Genomic DNA, 16,650 nt, shown 5'->3' with positions numbered 1-16,650 from the left:
ACCACTGGAAAAACCATAGCCTTGACTAGACGGACCTTTGTTGGCAAAGTAATGTCTCTGCTTTTTAATATGCTGTCTAGGTTGGTCATAACTTTCCTTCCAAGGAGTAAGTGTCTTTTAATATCATGGCTGCAGTCACCATCTGCAGTGATTTTGGAGCCCAGAAAAATAAAGTCAGCCACTGTTTCCCTTTCTATTTGCCATGAAGTGATGGGACAAGATGCCATGATCTTAGTTTTCTGAATGTTGAGCTTTAAGCCAACTTTTTCACTCTCCTCTTTCCCTTTCCTCAAGAGGCTCTTTAGTTCTTCACTTTCTGCCATAAGAGGGGTGTTATCTGCATATCTGAGGTTATTGATATTTCTCCAGGCAATCTTGATTCCAGCTTGTGCTTCCTCCAGCCCAGCGTTTCTCCTGATGTACTCTGCATATAAGTTAAATAAGTAGGGTTAGACTATAAAGAAAGCTGAGTGCCAAAGAACTGATGCTTTTGAACTATGGTTGGAGAAGACTCTTGAGAGTCCCTTGGACTGCAAGGAGATCCAACCAGTCCATCCTAAAGGAGATCAGTCCTGGGTGTTCATTGGAAGGACTGATGTTGAAGCTGAAACTCCAATACTTTGGCCACCTGATTCGAAGAGCTGACTCATTGGAATAGACCCTGATGCTGGGAAAGATTGAGGGCAGGAGGAGAAGGGGATGACAGAGGATGAGATGGTTGGATGGCATCACCGACTCGATGGACATGGGTTTGGGTGGACTCCGGGAGTTGCTGATGGACAGGGATGCCTGGCGTGCTGCGGTTCATGGGGTTGCAAAGAGTCAGACACAACTGAGTGACCGAACTGAACTCCATTGTATGTATATAGCACTTTTTGCTTACTTGCAAACACTTATGGAATGACAAACTGTAAATGAAGACCTGGTTCAAGAAGTAACTGTGTAAAGGAGACCAATTATGATGCCACAGGCAGGGTGAAACCATAAATAAGCTGTCTAGAGCATGAATCCCGAACTGTTTATGAGAGGGGTCAGATAGTATCTTAGATCTTGCAGGGCATGTATCATCTCTGCTGACTCTTCTTTGTGAATTTGTTTTCCTTCCTTTCTAAGATACTTTCTCCCTCCCTCCCTTAAACTGTTCTTAAGCATAAGATCAGGCTAGATTTTGTCCATAAACCTGGTTTATGAGTAGCAAAGCTCTCAAACTGGATCTGGTTCTGGGGGGTGGGGAGGGAGGGATGTGTGTGTAAATCTTATAATCCTCGGGAGGTTATAGGGAGTAATACATAGGAATTTCTTGTACATGAGTTTTTCCAGTGGTAGCATTTTATACAACTATAGTACAGTATCACAATGAAGCTGTTGATAACAGTTCACCAGATTTTATTCAGATTTCTCTAAGGCCTTGGATAGGGTTTTGATTGGTCCATGTAGGATATTGGTTATTGTCTTTCATTTGAAATTATTGCCAGAACTGAAGCACTGGTAGATTTTGTTGAAAATGCTGATCCTTACCAGTTTCCCTGGAGTGAAAGGATGTGGTAATGTTGCCCTTTGTTACTGTCTGCATGGGCACAGACAGCTGGATGTGAGGAGTGAGGGCCTTCAAAGAGACATCTGAGATTTCCCTGGTGGTCAGTGGTTGAGATTCCACATTTCCAGTGCAGGGGGAGCAGGTTCCATCCCTAGTCAGGGTACCTAAGGGTACACTAAGGTGCAGCCAGAAAGTTAAGAGGAGGCATTCTTCCAGGAAGGCATAGCCTATTTCTGTGAACCTCCTCAGCAGCAAGCACATATGACTTACAATTTGTTTAATGTGTGTTGACATTAAGAAAGCCATGTCAGAATCATTTACACAATTTTAAAAATAATTTTTATTTGTTTATTTTTGGCTGTGCTGGGTCTTCATTGGTGCTTGTGGACTCTTCTCTGGTTGTAGCGAACGGGGGATACTCTTTGTTGAGGAGCAGAGGCTCTAGACATTGAAGCAGTAGATTTGGTGGAAGGACCTAGTTGTTCCTCAGCATATGGGATCTTCCCGGACCAAGGATAGAACCCACGTCTCCTGCATTGGCAGGCAGATTCCTATCCACTGTACCACCAGAGAAGTCCACAAAATCACTTTGATTTTCTCTGTAGTGTGATACTTATTTTATAACTATAATAATTAAAACTGTCAAGGTAGATCACATTGTTACATGCTTTAAACATCTGAAGTATAACTGGAGTATTTCACATCAGCTGATAAAAGGTTTTTAAACGTACTTTTCACTCAACTAATGTTTCATAGACTTCGCAGTAATTACATAAACAGTGTTTCAAATCATGTGAACAAGTAAAAGACAAAGGATCTTTAATATCCACCAAAGGTAAAATACTGAGTCGTTTTATCCATTTAAGAATTATCTTAATATTAAAAGTTAGTAGCTTAGCAAACTATTTTGTAGAAAAGGAAGTGTTAGTTGCTCAACTGTGTCCCAATGGACTATAACCCGCCAGGCTCCTCTGTCCATGAAATTCTCCAGGCAAGAACACCAGAGTGGGCTGACATTCCCTTTTCCAGAGGATCTTCCCTACCTAGGGATCAAACATGGGTTTCTTGCATTGCAGGTAGAGTCTTTATAGTCTGAGCCACCAGGGAAGCCCTGCAGAGGAGGGTATTTTTGTAGAGGAGCTGGGAAGATATCTTTCAAACTTTTCCTTTTCCTTCAATTTGGCTCCAGAGACTCTTGCTTTGAAATTGTTCACCATTATTTAGAACAGATACTAATTTCCCAGCCTTATTTTTCCTTGAATTAAATGGTGCTTTTTACAACTCTGTCTTAGGATTTCTCTCATAAAGTCCAACTTTTAAAAATTTAAAAAAAAAATCAACCAGAAACATCAAGTTCCATTGTTTGTCTAATGCATCCTTTTCTTCCACTTCTGCATCATATTGTGTATTATTTGTTCAACATTTGGCTTTCTCCTGTTACAGCATTACTGTCTACAGATCAATTTGTGATATTTCATGTGGTATTTCACTCTCACAAACTATAGGCTTAAAATTGTAGCACTGGTGGATTAGATGAATTCAGAGGACTGTGAATGATCAAAATTATTTTTTTGAAGGTTATATTTCATTGTAACTTGAAGGATATATTTCATTGTAACTTGAAGGAGAGTGACATACCTTAGAATTATTTCCCATGAAGACCTTCCTTCCCACTACTTAGATTCCTCTGTCACATCTCTGAGCCTCTCTAGGCTGTGAGTCCGGTGTCATGGATTAGAAGAAGCAAAATTTTCTCCATTGGACATTGTGCTTTAAGTCTTATTCAACACAATTTTCTAAAAAATATCTTGACCTTCAGCCTGCCTCAAAGTTAAGGCCTTCACCTTGCTTAACTCGATTACACAACAGTGTTATCCTTTCTTCACAGTTCTGTATTTACCTACACATTTGGCATTATAGGCTTACCTAGTGGCTCAGTGGGTAAAGCGTCTGTCTGCAATGCAGGAGACCCGGGTTTGACCCCTGGGTTGGGAAGATCCCCTGGAGAAGGAAATGACAGCCCACTCCAGTACTCTTACCTGGAAAATCCCATCGACGGAGGAGCCTGGTAGGCTACAGTCCATGGGGTCGCAAAGAGTGGAACACAACTGACTTCACTTTCACTTTCTTTCACTTTGGCATTATAATCTTTCAAAGGATAAGATTTGCTGATGTGATGGTACAAAAAGCAAACCTGTCTTAAAATGTACAATGTTGACTATATATTTTCTTACCATTTTTTTTTTAATAGATAAGAAACAACAAGAAAACTGCCATCTTAGTTAAAGAAGTAAACCCTAAGAAGAAGCTTTTCTTAGTTTATAGACCAAATACCGGGAAACAGCTCAAATTAGAAATTTATGCTGATCTAAAAAAGAAATATAAGAAGGTATTTTTCCATTTGTCCATGATGTTATATAGGAATACTTTTTCATAATGTATTGAACGAGTGTTTATATGTGAAATTTTTTTGTCAGTTTTTCCTATTTGATTGCTGGAATATGGTTTTCAGGAAGAGTTTTTAACTTTTAAAAAAGTCTTGTTAAATTAATATCCCAGTCTTAATGTTATCAACCATTAGGAAAATTATGATTATTTGAAGCAGCTTATGTTGTCAGAAAAGGAAGCTTTAACAGTGCTGACTACAAAAATTAGAATTTTTTAAATGAAAGGAAGATGTACAAGACTAAAATACCTTCCCACCAACTCTTGCTTTTATTGTGAGCTGCTGTGTTTACATTTTGGAGTGATTTCTAGAAAAACAGTGAATGCCTGTTGTTTCTAACTTTAGTATGTAATAATTTTGTTGTTAGCATTACCTTATATTACTGTTATTCCTAGCCATTTTCCACTTGAAAACAGTTTGTAATTGTTAGCTATTTGAAATATTCATTAGATAGGGAAGCCCTCATGGGAGAGCATTAGCATTCAGATGCAAGCAGTAGCAAGGGCCAGGTTCTCTATGCAAAGATGATTTTAAATTGACTTCAGAGATCAAATTAGGCAAGCAGTGTGTGTTTCAGTGGAATTTTCATCTTCTTTTCACAGGTAGTCTCCGACGATGCCCTGGTCCACTGGTTAGATCAGTATAATTCATCTGCAGATACTTGTACTCATGCTTATTGGTTAGTATTTTTGTTTTTCTCACCATTTATTCCATTTGTCAAGATTTAATTTAAATATCTCTTTACTCTTTGGCAGTCTGTCCCTGTAAGTACATGGGCAGTTACCAGTTGCTTGTTGTTGTTTCTCTAGGCAGAGGTACATAGTGGAAGTCTCTGACCACACACTGTTTACATCTCCCCTTTGCTGTTCATGGATGCTTCCTTACTTCCGACTGACTGTCTGCCTACAGGGACTTAATTATCATGCTTGGGGTTGAGACTTAGCTTTCTCTTTCTGCTTCTCTCTTCGTTTCCTTCCTTCCTTTTTTTCTTACCCCCCACCCCCACCCCCCCAAAGTTCTATTGGTGTCTCAAGTCAGTTTTATTTTTAAGGCTAAGTAACATCTAGGAAACCACAAAGATGCCTCAAGTAGCTAACAGCAGTAGAAAGCTTGACTGTTGAGCCCTGGAACCGATCCTGCTGTGCTGCTAGGCTAGCCAGAGGTGTTGTCAAGTCATTATGTTCATTTCGGGGCATTGAGAATGGAATATCTTGGCCCACTTTATGAAAAGGGACTCAGGATATAGATGAGTTTTAGCCAGGTTTTTATTTAGACACATGTAAGTAGATAGCTTTGCTGGGATATAAGCAAGACTTTGTTTGTTTTTGCTGAGGCCTTTTTCACTTACCTGATTTAGAACCAAATATTTGTCCTTTAATACTGTAGGAATGACTGGCAGAATTATCTTATAAACTGGCATTAATCCAGTAAACAAACATATTAAAATGACACATGCAAAATGGCTATCAAAACCAATACATCAGCCCTTTTATAGGGAGCCAGACCCCAGAAATAACTGTAAGTTTAAAATCAGTAGTGATACCTTAAATTAGGATAATCCAATATGTGAAAAGAATTGCAGGCTCTGAAACTCACTTAAGGTAAATGATAGGGCAGTTTCCATTTGAAATTCAGTAGGTGTGAGCCTGGTGTGTGTGCATGTTCCTATATATATATATACATATATATATATGTGTATATATATATATGTATGTATGTTTTTTTTTTTTTTTTTTAATCCTAGGCGTGGCAACTGCAAAAAAGCAAGCTTGGGATTAGTTTGTGAAATAGGTCTTCGTTGCCGCACATACTATGTATTATGTGGCTCAGTACTGAGTGTCTGGACAAAAGTTGAGGGTGTTCTTGCGTCTGTCAGTGGCACAAATGTGAAAATGCAAATAGTTCGCCTAAGAACAGAGGATGGACAACGGATTGTAGGTGAGTCTTTTTTTTGATTCCTTTGGTTCAAGCTGTGAGAATAAAGAAAATCAGATCCTTGTTTTTTTTATTTTCCTTCATAACATCTTAGAATGTCTATTCCAGTGGTGGGGTGAAGTTTCCTTTCTGTTGTGTTCTTAAAAGGATGAACGAAAGTTGAGCTTTTGGATGTCTGTGGTTGGTTGTGGCTGAGGTTCTGATGTTGTGCTTCTGCGCTGCCTGCAGTGCTCTTGCTCCCTCCTCCCCTCCCTGTTGACCTCTGTGCAGGCTGTCTGGTATGAAGACGAAGGATTCTCTGACGTCTGTCTCTTTGTATTCGGGCCATGTGAGACTATGGAACTCAAAGCCACTGTGCACAGAGGCTGGACTGAAGTCATGCAGGGAGCAAGGGAGACAGGCTGGCCGCGCCCACCAGTCCCTCAGTGACAGGCTCACTTCCCAGCAATCCACCCAGTTACTGTACTTGCCTTGTCACATGCTCTTCGTTTCTTTTGCAGCAACCTTTCTCTGTATCACGGGTTGCCTGTGGGCCAGAGTCGGTCCATGAGCATTCTTTTGATCATCAGGTATTTTTGGTTGTCAGATTTCAGTTGAATTAGTTGCCACCTTTTAAAAATCAAAAGAATGGATTTCTATCTCCTTTTTTTTTTTTTCCTATCTTCTTTAAAAAAAAAAACAATTACACTGCAGAAAAGCTTGGAGCATTGAGCCCCTGTTCCCACATGAGAGAAGTTCAGGTCCCCTGATGCAGGACATAATACACAGTCCAGTTTGGTGACTTCCACACACTCCCACTTAGCAGTTAGTGTTTCAGTGTGCATTTGAATTTGTAGCCACTTTCTGGAGTCTCTCTGGTACATTAGTACATACCAAAGAAGGTGATGCTTCCATGCATTTCTAGACTGCAAAGGTAGTGGCTAGGAAGATCCTGTATCTGGCTTTCTCCTGCTCGAGCAGGTAGGTGGTGTTACCCTAGACACATGAATGTGCTCAGGCATTTGTGGGTAATACTGCTGAGGGATCAGGCCACTTCTGAAGGGGCCAGTTCAGTCATTTAGTATTCATTTAGTTTGTATATGAAATCTTGTTCATTAACTTAATATTATAACATCATTTGAAATTTGCTGTGAAGCTGTAAAATGCAGTATGAGTTCTCCTGGGTGCAACCTTTATAAATTGTTTTCTCCTTGCAGGTTTGATTATTCCTGCAAATTGTGTGTCTCCTCTTATAAATCTCCTTTCAACTTCAGACCAGTCTCAACAGCTTGCAGTCCAGCAGAAACAGCTCTGGCAGCAGCGTCACCCCCAGAGCATCGCCAGCTTGAGCAGCACATAAGAACAGACAGGTTTCAACATGGATGTATCTGAAATGCTGTTGAAGCATATCATTTGCATAAAAATCAGGGACAGTTTCCAAAGAATTATAATTTTTTTTTTCAGTTGTGCTCTCTCTTAGTTAATTTTCTTGGGAATAAGGACAAACCTGGAATAGATAGCAAAACTGAAAATCAGCAGTGCCGACAGTGGTACATCTGTCTTTCCGTGTGCTTTTCCCATGGTACTTACTGTATGCTTTTACTTGGGGTGAGCAGAGGGGTATGTGCGTATGTGTGTCAGTCTGTTTGTTTGTTTGTGAGTTTGTTAAAAGCTGCGAACCATAATTGGTTTAAAAATGCTTGGAACTTCCCAAACTGGCTTTACTTTTATGTTATACAGTGCTCAGGGTTAACGCAGTACATCCATGCCATTGCTGTGGGACTTATCCCCGGATGCATGTGTTTTGAGTCTATAAATAGAGAAAATATATATTGGTTTCTTTTTCCAACTTATTAAAACAATAGGTTTATTAAAGCATGAAATGAAAGGTTGCATATCATGCATTCAGGTTCTTTTCTAGTTTTTGTTCTGACAGTGCATGTCTTTGAAAGCATGCGTAAACAAGATTAACACAGAAGTCAAGTAACAGAGCGAAACATTTGTAGATGTACAGCATTGGTTATTGCATTTTTATAGTGTTTATACCTGGGTATTGCTTCAAACCCTGCAAAATCTTGTCCTCCCATTCTCCCTGCCCCAGGTTTCTTGTCAAGGTAATGAGTACACACATTTTTTTGGTGATAAAACTCTTAAAAAGTTAATTTTAATGTATTAATAGCATTCCTAATGTGTGCTGCAAAAAAGGCTACAAGCCTGCTTTTCTTAAAATTACATCTTTCTTAACTTAAAGATAGTTGTAGAAAGGAGTACAGATTGGCTTCTGTCTTGCAAACAATCTTTTTTTTTTTAACTTCATTATCTTAATTTGCTTTGTCACTCTTAAAAATGAAAACTTTGTACTTGAGTTGTAATCTAGACAATGAGGAAACACTTGAGGCTTCTGCTGTATGTTTATTTCTTGTTGTTATTGTTGTTACCCAGTAACTTGAATATTGTTTAACGTGTTGTAAGACATTGTAGAGTTTATCTCAAGCTGTTAAAAATGGTAATGTACAAATGTGAATAGACACTTATCTATAATATGGGTAAGTTTTGTTTCGCCTATAATAGATGTTTATAAAAACAAGTGAGGGGACAATTGGTCTTTTTGTTTCCTTTTTTTTCCCCTTTACTTTTTCTGCTTGCACAGGTTGCACTATTGAGAAACTGAGATTGTATAAACCTGGTCAAAAGCTGCAAGATACCACAATCTTGTAGATGTCAAATAAAAAGTTATTATACTCACCCGAAGTGGACTCTTGTTTAGGCCCTCACCACCTGCAGAAGTAGCCTGTGATGGAAACGCTGCAGAACTCGGCGTGTTGCTCCACATTCCAGGTAGCCTTAGATTTTGACTTCAAACCCACCCCACAAAATCAAAGTGGTATTGAGGAAGGGGTGAAATAATAGTGCTTTCAAATGTTTTGCAAGTTGAACTGTTCTCCTTTGTTCCTTTCTAAACTTCTTGCAGGATCTGGTGAGATGTATGTTCAGTGATGGGTAAGCTAGAGCTGTCATCTTGTGTTTCTACAAGCCTGAGTTTAGTTAGGTCACGTTCACCACAAGTTTTCTTTCTTTGGATTTATTTATTCTTGACGCCTAAAAGAACAAATTGAGAATAATTTCGGTTCTTTGGCATATTTTGCCCAGTGGATGCAACTTTTATCCTCAGTCTATCCTTATATCTCAGGCAGTGATCCGTGAATATCAACCAGTGTCCCTTGTTAGGGCCACTAGACCCAGCTGGCAGCCAAGAGCAGAGTTGTCCACCTGCACCAAAACTTCCCAGTTAGTTCTGTTTTTAAATCAGGAGCCTAGTCGGTTTCCATCAGCACCCCAAGGGAGATAGAGCTGTGGAGAGGAAGCCTAACCATCCTGCTCCCTCCATTGAGACAGAATGGCAGGGTTGTGGAAGAGAGACTGTCTCTCGTAGGCTTGGCCCAACTTCGCTTTTATTGTGTGTGCAGGCACCTTTTTTTTTTTTTTTTTTTTAAAGCAAGTTATGGTTTTTTCCAAGCAGCTTCAGTATCAGGATTCTTTAATATGAAATTAGTTGACCCTCACAATTCACAATGTAATGTTTGCTCTTGGAATAGCTATCTTGTTACAGAGGGGGATGTGTATGTCCTGTTCTTTGTAGAACAGCTTTGTTTTGCATTTTTAAAAAAGGTCCAGAAATAAGTCCTTTGAAAACTCTCAGAGTAGACCTCGGAAAGGCAGCCGTGTAAACGGATGGGGAGCTGAGGTGCCGGCTGCCCACGCTCATGGTGGTGCGGTGTGCACGTGAGCCCTCGGAGCCCTTGTTAGGCTCTGCCCATGCTCCTCTCTGGAGGTGAACATACGACCTTTGCACTGTGCCCTTATCCAAGTCAGCAAGTTTTGGGTTGGTCAACATGGGGAAACCCAGCATTCAGTATCCTCCTCTATCAAAAAACAAATCAAGTCTCAAACGAGAGCTAACTTTGGTAAAACAGGTCTTGTATTTCAGGATCTGAATGCCACATCTGAACCCAAGGACCTTGTTGAACCGTATGTGAGTCCATTTGCCCTCTGTAATGCCTTTTCTCCCTTTTTAGCAATATGGCTCTGAGCACAAAAATCTGATTATGAATCATGTTCATGTTTTCAGAGTTTACAGTACCGATTGTGCTGAAAACCACTTTCCCAGTCCAGAGCTGCTCAGATGGTATTGGGGGAGGTTAGTGTTCCCCTGATCTAGCATCCTCCATACCACAAGGTCTCTAGCTGCAGTTTAGTGGGTTTATCCAGATACGTATCAATGATACAAATTCCTAAAAGTATTAATAAGGTATTTTTAAACACAACTTGATGAAAAAGTCAATATCTTAAGCAGTTTTCCCTTTCTGCTGCTAAATTGCCGATACAACTCTTCAGTGTCTTTTCTTCACATCTGTATATAAGTTTAGCAAGAATCTGCATCCAAAGCAGTGTGGGAGTATGTGTGTGTGTGTATGTATATATATATTTATTCCAATCCAGTTAGCACTTCAGAAACCTTTTTGAGTTGCAACAGTAAAACCTTTTAGTTTTATCTTGCTTCTTTATCTGTAAAGGTAAAAGTTCCAGATTACCGAACTCCAGGGAAATATTAATATTTTAGAGGCAGAATTTTCTGGCTGTACCCCCTGGGGCATTCATTTGCTAATCTCCTTGTGATGCTATCAGAACAACTTCTAACAGGGATGACAAGCAAGGGTACCAGGACAGCACTTAGAGTTGTATAACGGGGACCTTTCCCTCATTCCCCTCCACTTTCCACGGAGGGGGAAGAAAAGCAATAGATTCGAAATGATTGATGCATCTCAGTTGATGAAAGTAGGAACAGAGGAAAAGTGTTTTTCCCTTGGGTCCTTTTCTTGATTAGACGTTAAGAGGAAAGTCCCTACCCAAGTACTCTCTTAAAAAATGTACCCCAACAACATTCGACAGTTTCTACGAATGGTGCTACATAAAGAGTCTCTGAAACTGGTACCCGGTTGACAGATGTTTGGGGAATGCAGGCATCCCAGTGGCAGTGGGCATTGGTTGACTATCCTTCCTATATATGAGGTCTCCTTGGCTAACACCGTACCCAGGTGCATGCACTGTGCATGCCTTGCTGCTGGAATATGCAGCAGGCAGTCCATGTTGTGGCTACAGCTGCGAGCAAAAACCATTTGTAAAAAGTCCTTGTTGGATGCCAGTTGTCTAATACAAGGCAGTGCATTTTAAGGGCATATAAGTGAAGGAAACACATTTAGATACCTGCAACTCTAGCTAGCTAGTAATTTTTTTCTGAGTACTTGAGGTGAAATCCAAAACCCACCTTCTAATCTTACGCTGTACTTATATATATGTACATAATGTGTATATATAGAAATGTTGAGTTCTTTTGAATTCTGAATGTAAATATTTCTTGTAAATTGGGACCCCACCCACTTGTTTGTCTCTTTTCCCTCCTCCAATTCTATTTATTCTTTTCTTGGTTTCCCATAGGGGGCTTCTTATAATTTTTTTTTTTCTTTTTTTTTTGCTGTAGGAAAGTTTTGCTGAAAAACTTTAGTTGAATTTGTTCATGTATTTTAGAATTCAGTTTTGCATCTTTACTATAGAATTCCTGTGTCTGTTTTGTGTTAATATTTTTCAACATGCCTGATTGTGTTTTGCATTTTTACTACATATTTTTTACTGTGTGCAATGCATTGTTTTGGGGGAATGTACTTGAGTGCAATTTCTGATACTGTCATTATATGACTAGTTATGCTCATTTATGTTGCTCTTTGGAAGCTATAGTGAGCCTGTTTTCACCTGAAAAAATTTCTTCCCAAGACTTCTTTAAGCTCCTCTAACTTCTTCAGTGCATTTGGGATCAAACTCAACTCTTCAGTAAACCTGACTTATTTCTACCCTTGCAACTTTTCAGGCCTGCACCACATCCTTCATCCTTTGTGGCTTTCCAGCCGAGAGGGAAATCTTGTAGATCTGAACAGTGATGTATGGGCTGCTGCTGCTGCAAATTTTCTGTTTCTTAAAGAAGTTGAGTCTGTCCTTTAATTCTTCAAATAGTAATCAGAAACTTACTTTCCAGTGAGCATGGCGATCTGCTTCTGTCCCACCAGTTAAGGGGCGGAGAGAGGCCTGGTACGGGCTGGTGTCCGTACTAGCAGCTTAGAGAACGTACTTCCAGGGACAGTTGTCCTCCTGAGTAGAGCAGCACAACTGCCTGTGCAGGCTCCCGTGAGCCTTCAGCTCAAGGGCTGATGCTGTGTGTTAACTTTGGAGGGGACAGGCTGGTGGGATGCCTTGAGCTGTCCCACCACCAGCAAGCTGTTGAGTTGATCTTGACTAGATTGGCTGTAAACCTAGGAGCTGAGAGGGCTGGAGGCACGCTTAACGATTGGATTAGTGTTGCCAGGAGGGCCCACCCAGGAGTGGCTCCCAGAAGTGGTGGTACCACCACTGTGGTAACAGGCAAATACTGTGTTTCTACCTACAGATTTTGCACTTTTAAGAAGATATTCCTCCATAACTTTCAGCAAAGACACCATGAGCGTTTCTCGGGCCTTTCATTCATGCACACATTTCATTTGTTGCTCTGAGCTTGGTAGATTTACTGACATTTAGAAGTTGTCTGTATTTAGGTGAGTCTTAGGAACTTAGTGTGCCTTGAAAGAGGGCCTGTCAGAGGTGAGCTCCTCTGTCAGCAGCTTTCCTTCTCTGACGCCCAGGAGGCAGCTGAACCACGTGGTTTGCAGCAGCAGCAGCAGCCAGGCTGAGGCCATACCCTTGTAGTGCAGAGTCGAGCAAGGGGTGCCGCCGGGGACGTAGGTTGTCTTCCATACTTGCAGGTCAAGCCTCCTGGGGCTGAGGGTCAGTCCGCAGGCTCCTCAGTGAGAACCCCCTGGCTTTCCACCCATCACCCCGTCCTGAGGGCCTTTCTTGCTATGACAGTATTTGTGGCACTGAAGAGGATAAAGAAGCTTGAGCCTTCTTTCTGACTTCCACTTTACGGGGCAGATAGCTTGTATTTTCTACGTAGCACATTGCAGTCTTGCCGCCATCGGAAAAAAAAAAATCATCCTGTTCATGGTTTATACTGAATTTGCAAACTACTGATATTATTTTTCAATAACCACTTTTATCTACCATCAACCATGAGAGGTGGGAAGAGGTACGCTGTATCTCTGCAATAAAACTTTTGCCAGGTTCTACCTCCCGCTGAGCAAAGGATACTTTTGTACTTAGGCATAGATCTTCCTCCTTTACTAATCTGACATGGTGCATCTTGAGACAACATGTGATGGAATCCAAAGACAATTTGAAACAAAGGTGGATGTAAAACTCTTTTGGTTGTTTTTGTTGTGTTCTTTTTTACAATCTCTCTTTTTATATTGCTACTCTGTTTTGAATGTCCGTCAGTGTATGAAGGGTACGCACTGTTCTGATGATACTGCACTGCTTCTTCAGCCTTCCGTGGTGATACAGTACCAAGTGTCCAGAAACAATTGTTCTGTTTTGATTTGTAACTTTAAAAAAAAAATTGGGTCTCATGCAATAAAAAAATGTATTGGCTGCATTTAGCGAGGTTTATACCCTTGCAAGTAAAAACGATCAACCATGAAGCATAACAAAATTCTGTATTTAGTTTTTTGTTGTTGTGTTTTCTGATTTTTGTTTCTCTTTTTTTTCTTTTTTTGTAAGATTCTTAAATAAATTAAACTGGCTAATATGTTGCTTTTGTCTGTGTGTTTTCTTTGACTGGGCTCTTGAGTACCTGTTCGAGCTGTGTCAGGGCTCACCACGCTGACGTAGAGAGCTTCTTTCCATTGGGGGCTTGGACTTTTTATTGGCTTTGTATTTAAAAAGAATTCTAGAAGACTCCTTACGGTGAGGATAAAAAGCAACCCAGCGCTTGTTAGAGCAAAAAAAAATGGCTGCGCCGCTGTAGAGCTTCAGTGACTTTGCACTGGGTGCCCTGGCCGGGGGGCTCAGGTCACGGGTGTCCTCTGCAAGGTGCCGCAGTGTTGGAGAACTTGGGGGTATGAGGCTCGCTATTGAAAATTCATTCCTGCTGCTGCACAGCCATCCAATCCGTGAGTCTGAGATTGGAGCTCTGCTGATGAAAAATAAAACGGAAACTACTGCAGACAGCTTAGCGTGTGCCAGTCACTGGGTGCTTTCCATAGTCCTCAGCCCTCTGCTAGCTCTCAGATGAAAAGCTTTTCTAAGTCTTGTGGTGTGGAATTGGTGCCTTTATTTCATATTTCTTCACTAAGTATTTAATAAGCCACTGCTATGTGTCTAGCATCGGGTCACATGGCTCTCATACCAAAGAGATTCTTCATGGGTAGTTATTCTCATGTCAGAGACAGCAAATAAGTGATTAGGTTAAGGTTCCGGTGGTCATGGGAGCTAGGAAGGAAACATCAGGAATGCTGGGTATGGGGGCTGTGGTAAAGTGGGGAGGAGGTGAGCCACTGTCCACTGGCACCAGACTGCTTTGTGGGTCCTGCAGTGGACAGAGAGATGGAGGGTGGTGAGCTTCGGGGCTCTGGGATGGCAAAGTAATGATTGGCCGAGAGATCCAGTCAGATCCTTGCACTGGGCTCAGGAAGCCAAAGAATTTGGGATTAGACAGGAGAGAAGATACTACAGGACACCCAAAATGGCGAGTAGATCTCTGTCGTGTGTGTGTGTGTGTGTGTGTGTGAGTAGATCTGTGTCCCGTGTGTGTGTGTGTGTGTGTGTGAGTAGATCTCTGTGTCCTGTGTGTGTGTTAGTAGATCTCTGTGTCCCGTGTGTGTGTGTGTCTGTGTAGATCTCTGTATCCTCTGTGTGTGTGTTAGTAGATCTCTGTGTCCTGTGTGTGTGTGTGTGTTTAAGCCTCCCTGCCTCTATTCACCTCTATGCCATGTGAGAACTGGCACTCACTTCATAGATGAGATGGGCACAGAGGTTGGGGGACTGCAGGTGGTCTGGACCAGGGGTCCATGCCACTCACTCGTTCTCTAGATGTGGACAAAGATATTTAAAAAAAACATTTAAAAAAATGTCTGCAGTCTGGCTTGTTTGCGAGTCCTCTTTGTGGGCTTTGAAATGCTTGAGAGAATCATGTTCAATTTGTAGCTTGAAATGCTTAAGGGAATTTAATCAAATTTGTAAATGGTGTTCATGTTTAGGGGAATTTAGCCTGCCAAACACATGAGATAATCGAGCATTAATTGAAGAACAAGTGAAAGGGAGTGTTTTACATTTTAACTGAAATCTCACAAAAATATTTATAAATTTAGCATCAAGATTGAAAGAAAACTGTTCTTAAATGTATAACCTTAATACATTGAGTATTAATCTGAATAAGAAGAAATGAGAGGCCAGACTTCATGGAGAGCCTCCACCGTCCTCACTGAGTTTTTCTGTTAATGGTTCCAGTTTGCTTTGACTTTATTCCCCTTCGGGGATTCATGTGTAATCCAGGTCTGCTTTCTGCCTCACATGGTGTTCCCCTGGGCCTCCACACCATTGACCTTTGGGCCAGTCCATTCTTTGTGGAGGGAAGGGAGAGGCGGGGGCTGCCCTGTGCATTGTATGGTGTTGCGCAGCACCCTTGTTATCTACCCACTAGATACCAGTCGCACACGCTGCGTACCTTGCACCCTGCCAGTAGTGAAAACCCAAAATGTCTCCAGACATGGCCTCTTGAGGGGAAAAACGCCTCTAAGCAAGTAGGTCACCCAGAGGCCAAGGCTGGTGTCTGATCTGTGTGTCTGCATGCACATGTGTGTTTTATAGAGGACAAGGTCCGTGAACAAGGGGGCAACACCCTTGAGATAATGGAAAATACAAATGTTAACTGGCTAGGGGGTTTGGAGTATGTACAATACGATTTCCATAAGTATGAATATTTATCAGCTAGTCATTTGAGAGCATGATGTAAAGAAGCCATCTGTGAAGGCCTTTATGGAGAGAAAGAAGGCTAAAAGAAATGTGCAAAATGTTTATTTTTAGAGCCCAACTCTCAGCAAGTTGGCTCCGTCCTCCGAAAGCTGCCCACTCTGGGAGTCAAGTGCATCTTTGGGTTAGGAGAGGCGAGTGCCACAGTGCTGGTTCCAAACTACATCCCATTAGGAATCACCACCAGGTAGCGTGCAAAGGTAAGATGGCCAGGTGAACACTGAATTACTGGAATACTTAATTTTTATGTTTGTGATTGGTTGTTTACTTGAATAAGTAACACCAGCACCTGACAAGTCAACAGGCAGATGAGAACGCACACTGAACATTCTCTCTGCTCCTCCCGCTGGGCCCTCATTCTCCTTTCCAAGGCAGTCATTCTTGCCAGTTTCTTCACTATCCTTTCTTGGGGAACTTGAGAGGGTAAATTTTTGAGTATCACAAAAAATGCTCTAGCTTCTGTTGTTTATCTGTAGTTGTAGGCAAGATTCATTCTCACAAAGATGGATGTGCAATTACTGGAGAAAGGCAAACTAGAATAAATTATTACTTGTAGAAAATAGAGACATTCATGAACCTTCGGTAAAAAGTCAAGTGTTCTGTGAAGATACCCACTGTCTAGAGACATAAGAGGTACTTTTTCATCTCTAGTCCTAGATCAAGATAAGTTATAGAATCCTCTAAATTTCTGCCTTAATATTGGATTTCTGTTTAGCTATTTCCACAGTCTATGTTTTTACATGTGTGTTTCCTGTTCAGAGGTATTGCTATGCAAATAGGATTATTCTGTTTGTAGATCAGT

The 16,650-nt window shown here is 41.1% G+C and overlaps 1 protein-coding gene across 4 annotated transcripts in view; it reads left to right on the top strand.

The window, feature by feature from the left end:
• Window positions 1–13,626, top strand: part of SBNO1 (strawberry notch homolog 1) — a 56,555-nt gene extending 42,929 nt beyond the window's left edge. For all 4 annotated transcript variants that reach the window (XM_043442102.1, XM_043442105.1, XM_043442085.1 and 1 more), the window contains exons 29-32: window positions 3,789–3,926; window positions 4,586–4,662; window positions 5,728–5,921; window positions 7,115–13,626. In XM_043442102.1, the coding sequence (XP_043298037.1) occupies window positions 3,789–3,926; window positions 4,586–4,662; window positions 5,728–5,921; window positions 7,115–7,257 (552 nt within the window). In that variant the 3' untranslated portion in view covers window positions 7,258–13,626. The remainder of the gene's footprint in view (window positions 1–3,788; window positions 3,927–4,585; window positions 4,663–5,727; window positions 5,922–7,114) is intronic.
• The last annotated feature ends 3,024 nt before the right edge of the window (window positions 13,627–16,650 follow it).

The sequence above is a fragment of the Cervus canadensis genome, chromosome 1 (assembly GCF_019320065.1).
Source record: "Cervus canadensis isolate Bull #8, Minnesota chromosome 1, ASM1932006v1, whole genome shotgun sequence".
NCBI classification, from domain to species: domain Eukaryota; kingdom Metazoa; phylum Chordata; class Mammalia; order Artiodactyla; family Cervidae; genus Cervus; species Cervus canadensis.
This window is presented reverse-complemented; position numbering and strand designations above follow the sequence as displayed.